This window comes from Zalophus californianus, chromosome 3 (assembly GCF_009762305.2).
Source record: "Zalophus californianus isolate mZalCal1 chromosome 3, mZalCal1.pri.v2, whole genome shotgun sequence".
Taxonomy (NCBI): Eukaryota; Metazoa; Chordata; class Mammalia; order Carnivora; family Otariidae; genus Zalophus; species Zalophus californianus.
The window spans coordinates 175,421,350-175,426,451 of record NC_045597.1 but is presented as its reverse complement, the minus strand read 5'-3'; the positions used below and the strand labels follow the sequence as shown (position 1 = coordinate 175,426,451).

Below are 5,102 nucleotides of genomic sequence, written 5' to 3'. Positions count from 1 at the left end.
CATGTCCTTTTCCCCTCATTCTTGATGCCTTGGGACTGTACCTTCCAATCTAAGTCTCTACTCAGATCTTGTTTACTGGAGGAACCCAAGTTAAGATGCCATCTGTCCAAATCAACCTACCCGAATCCTATTTATCCATAGAAGTTCATGGAAAGTCAGACCTAGAAAAAATGGTGCTATCCACTTACTCATTTTAATAGATAATGCAATGAGGTCTAGAGAAGGGAAGTGACTTGCTCAAGGTTAGCAATTGGACTAGTACTAGAACCCAGAATCTCTAATTCCTACCCCCAAATCTAGGAATGGGAACATGGGAAGGGAGGAACAAGTACTTTCTTCTCCCTGTTTTGCAGCTAGTGTTTCAGTAAGTGAGAACTCTTCACAGCGTTGGCAGCATCACAGTGAGACTTCTCATTCCTAGTTGGTCCCTGTGCTAAACAATTTGTCAATAATGTGGGACAGTGCAAGCAAGACAGGACAAAAGACATTTTGTACAGAGAGGAACCATTTGCTTTTGATCAGGAAAGACAGAGACACCACCTTTGATGAGACTGAGAATCTAGGTATCTGCTGCACACAGGGACTTTGGGAGCAATGCAAAATGAAATGGTATCTTCGCCTTCTCATTTGGGCTTAACTGTGTTATTCTGGTTAAAAGTAAGGATCTGGACAAGAGCTTTTGAAGTGTCCTTTAGCACTAACAAGTGAGTCTTTGTGCATAGCACCATCTGAGCTCCTTCTTCTTTTTCCCAGGGATGAGACTAACAATTGTGAGTATAAGTGCTTATCCACATGGCTGTTGTCTGTTTCTAGGATAAGAGAAGCAAAGAGAACAAGGAGCTCATAGAAACACAGAATGGAAGGGAGCTTGGGATTCACATAGTTAACCATTTTACTTTACACAGATGAAGAAACCAAAGACCCAAAGGCCATGTGACCTGACCAGGTCAAGCAGCTCTTTGGGGGCAGATCTGGATTTTGAAATAACTTAATCTTCTAATTGAGAAAGGTACTTTAGAAAAGAAACTGAAGTTTTCCAGGAGACTGGATAGGGCAATAATCATAAAGAGGACTCTCTTTCCTCCTTTCTCAATCTCAGGGCTAAAATGAAAGGCATCCTCATGCCAAATTTTAGAACCTTCTGTGGTCTCAAATTTCCTTGGCTGTTCCTACTTCTCCTGTTTCTTTCCTGAGCTGTGTGGGAAAAGAGAATAATCTGAGAGAAGCTCTAGGGTGTGATATGTGATGTAGACGGTGGATCTGAGTCAACAGACAAGGGCCATTTTACTAAATTGGGAGCTTGAATAAATCATGCAACTCTTCTGAGTCTGTACTTTCTTATCTCTAAAGTGGGGATAAGCACATCTGATTCATAGGATGGTAGAAAGGAAGAGGTGAGATAATACGTGTCTAAAAGTATCAGGAGGGTCCTAGAAGGAACCAAATGAGGAAGTACACTCAAATTAGGATAATTCAAGGAGAGTTTACTTTGTAAAGAAAGGACTCTACAAAAAGTGCGGGCAGAGTTGAGGAATCACACAGGTGGAGCTATCCCAGCACTGGAACCATGGGGGAGTGGGGTGAGGGAGGCCTGCTAGAGCACCAAGGTAAAAGGGTGAGGGGAGGGATTAGTTGCCAGAACCTGGAAGGGGAGAATCCATGGTCTGTGAGAGGGTCTTAGGTAGGAACCACTGACCTTCAATTGGAGGAGCTTTCCAATCCAATGTGACCTTGCCGAGATGGAGCCAGGGCAACAAGTATGCTGCCCTTCCTCTCTTGCCTCCCTCTGATCTTTGGCCAGGGCTCTATTGGCTGAACCCAGGTGGGAGTCAGAGGGCATGGGAGCTTGCTGATGTAATCCATACAGGTTAGCCTCCCAGCGCAAAGAGCAGGATGGCGAAAAGCAGAGAGTGGATCCAGAAGGGCAAATGGAACATTGCTTATTAAACTATGAAGTATTGAACAAGGGGTAGTGGATTCTGTGTTGTGTCATCCAGAACCATCATAACTGAAGTTTGTTATTCCCCCAGATGCTGCCTGTGTTTCTGGCTAATTGTTTGCAGCTGAGTCCTATTCCAAGACTTGCCCTTGCATTATAGGCCTTTTTTTTCCCAATGCCATACCCCTTTCCCAAGGGCAGGTCCCATCCCTGATTGATCTATACAGTGTGTACAAAGGTCCAGCCAATTTGCCCAAATTCTAGACAATTAAGAATGACCATCCCAGCTGCAGAGCCCCCTTGGGCTGAGACTTTGCTGCACTTGCATTGTGGTCCTTTTGCCCCATACTTCTTCCTTCCCTCCCCTGTAGTTGTTGAGGATATTCAGCTCTGAGTCTGCTTGTTAGGGAACCTGACCTGTGACACATAGGAATGTACCATTATTATTGACATGTAGATTTTGAGTAACTGTTGCAAGCCAAGCCTTGCACTTTGGCTATAGTTGTGCAGGTTGTACAAGATTGTATGGGATCCTCCAGCCAACTAAGTCAAATGAGAGCTGACACCCATTCTGCACAACACTCCCTAAGCTGTTTGCCCTGGCATGGGCTTGTCTTTTTCTAATTTACACAATTTCTGTATGGGCTTTTGCAGCCTTGGCTTTAGGCACTTTATTTTCAATGACATGTCCCTAAGGATGAGAGAGAAACGAAGAACACAATGTCTGGGATGAAGTTGCAACATACTCTAGAAAATTAAGAACAGCTTGTCTGTTCTTATAGACTCTTAGAAGATGGCATCAAGAGTGAGACAAGCTTCCTCAGTTGGCCCTCAGGAATTTAGTCTGTGTTTCCTGTTGCATCCCAGCTGGTCTCATTCACCAGAGCATGGCCAGTTAGAAGTAACTTAGAGAAGGAGTGGGATTTGCATTGAATTCTAAATGGAATTCTCTTGCACAAGAGATTTCTTTTTTTCTGAACTTGAAAAGCCAATTCTGCCTTTCTGTGGTCACTGGAGAGGATCACTAAGAATGCTATTAATTCAGCTTCGACCCTCTCATTTTATAAGAAAATGAAGTTGGGGAGGGGAAATGACATTCTGCAGGCCCTGTAGCTCTTTAGTTGCAGACTATCGGTCCAGTGTTTTGACTCCATCATGCTTCAGTGGCACTGAAGCACTAAAATTTTATCTGGATGGTGAAGTAGTGTTGAGGAAAGGATGCTAGGGAGGGGGCAATGGCATTTTTTCCAGCAGTCCCAGCTCATCCTCTTCGTGACAATCCCAGGAGAGCACTGGCAGTGCGTGTGCTTTTCCCTCCTTGGCTCCAAGTAAACTTTTGAACTCCCAGGGCAGGATCCACAGAGGCCACAGGGAGCAGACAGAACCATGCCTTTGATGTAGTTCCAGAGAGAGGCCACTCTCCTTGACCAGTGGCTGGAGTATTTACTTGATGTAGACATTTCCCGTCTTTCCTTTGCTTAAAAACATCCCTGCAGGAGATAAAGTATTATACATTTATAGCTTTGGCTTGCCAAGAACAGCCCCTTAGCTCATCTCATAAATCCCACCAAACCTCCCTCCGGTAGCAAGTCATGGTCAGTCCTGCCAAACTTGGGGCAGAGCAGCAGTCACTGATGGGCCAGCCCAAGGCCAATTAGTAGAGCCACTCTGCATCCTTGGGAGTGTGAGTCTCCTTGTCCTTCCTGCCCTCTGAACTTTGAGTCACAACATTCCCATAAGCAGTCAACAATTATCTCCACAGATAATTTATATTCATCCTTTCTCTCTTTCTCCTTCTCCCTACCCCACCCACCTTTCCACCCTACTTTGTCATTCTAAGTTTACATTAAATGCAAGCTCTTTCTAGTCACTGGTTCAGAAGTCTCAGGCCAGGCTCATGCCTCCTTAGTCAAATCATAGTACTTAACATTTATAGATGAAAGCTGTCTTCTCAGCCAGCCATGAGACTTGGGTAGATATTTCCTCTGTGCTAGCTGGGTGTCTCTACCTGCCTTATAGAGAGTTGGGAGTTCCAGGGCCCAGAGCAGGTGGGAAGACAGGGAGGCAGCTCTGTCTTCTCTTTATACTCTCTCTTCTGCCAGCCTTGGGCATCCGCTACAGGTTGTCTCGGGTCTTATCCAGTTGTAAGTTGAACCAACACAATTGATTTCTCTAATTCCAAAATATTTTCCTCTTTGCATGCTCTTCTTAGCCTCTCTTTTCCAGGTGTTCTTCCTTGTGCTGTATGTCAAACTTGGTTCTCTTGTTACTCTCTATTAGGAAGCTCCACCTGCTTCCCTATGCTTTCTCTCTCCTTCTCCATCTTTCTCTTCCCTTCCAATCTTTCCAGCTCATAGGACAACAGATGTAGCACAATGTCATTAGCAGAGTAACTTTAAAGGTCAAGCCACCGCCGCGGATGACTGGAGAAGTCCTGCTACAACAACAATGGCTGTCACCGCGTTGGCCGCCCGGGTGTGGCTGGGCGTGTGGGGCGTTAGGGCCATACAAGCCCGAGGCTTCAGCTCCGAACGGTCAGACTCCGGTGCGGGCTCGATCCGGGAGGCAGGTGGGGCCTTCGGAAAGAGAGAGCAAGCTGAAGAGGAACGATACTTCCGAGCACGCACTAAAGAACAACTGGCAACCTTGAAGAAACACCATGAAGAGGAAATCACCCATCATATAAAGGAAATTGAACGTCTGCAGAAAGAAATTGAGCGGCACAAGAAGAAGATCAAACATCTAAAACATGATGATGATGATTAAACATACACACTTCCCATAGCATAGCTACATATCATTGCCCGCTGCTATGGAAGCAGAGTTGTGATTTTATTAATATCTTATCTGTGTACTGCCAACAGATTATAATAAATTGTCATCAGTGAAAAAAAAAAAAAAAGGTCAAGCCAATACTCTCAGGTTATGGGTGAAGAGTCTGAGACCTGGAGGGGTGAAGTGTCTTTCCTACTGTCATCTGGATAGTGGATGCCAAAGCAACAAATAAATCCCACCATGCCTTACTCCTTAATCAATGCTCTTTCTATGATACCACACTGCTTATCCTTTTCTTTTGCTGTCAAGAATTCATCCCTAATGATTGCTTTTTGCCCAAACTTCTATCTTGGCCCTTTTTAGTTTTTTACGTGTATTTCCAATTTTT

The 5,102-nt window shown here is 44.7% G+C and overlaps 1 protein-coding gene across 1 annotated transcript; it reads left to right on the top strand.

Moving 5' to 3' along the window:
- The first annotated feature begins 4,350 nt into the window (after positions 1-4,350).
- LOC113920301 (ATPase inhibitor, mitochondrial-like) lies at positions 4,351-4,835 on the top strand. Its single transcript, XM_027590649.2, has one exon. It carries the CDS (start codon positions 4,388-4,390, stop codon positions 4,703-4,705), a length of 318 nt encoding a protein of 105 aa, XP_027446450.2. The 5' UTR covers positions 4,351-4,387; the 3' UTR covers positions 4,706-4,835.
- The last annotated feature ends 267 nt before the right edge of the window (positions 4,836-5,102 follow it).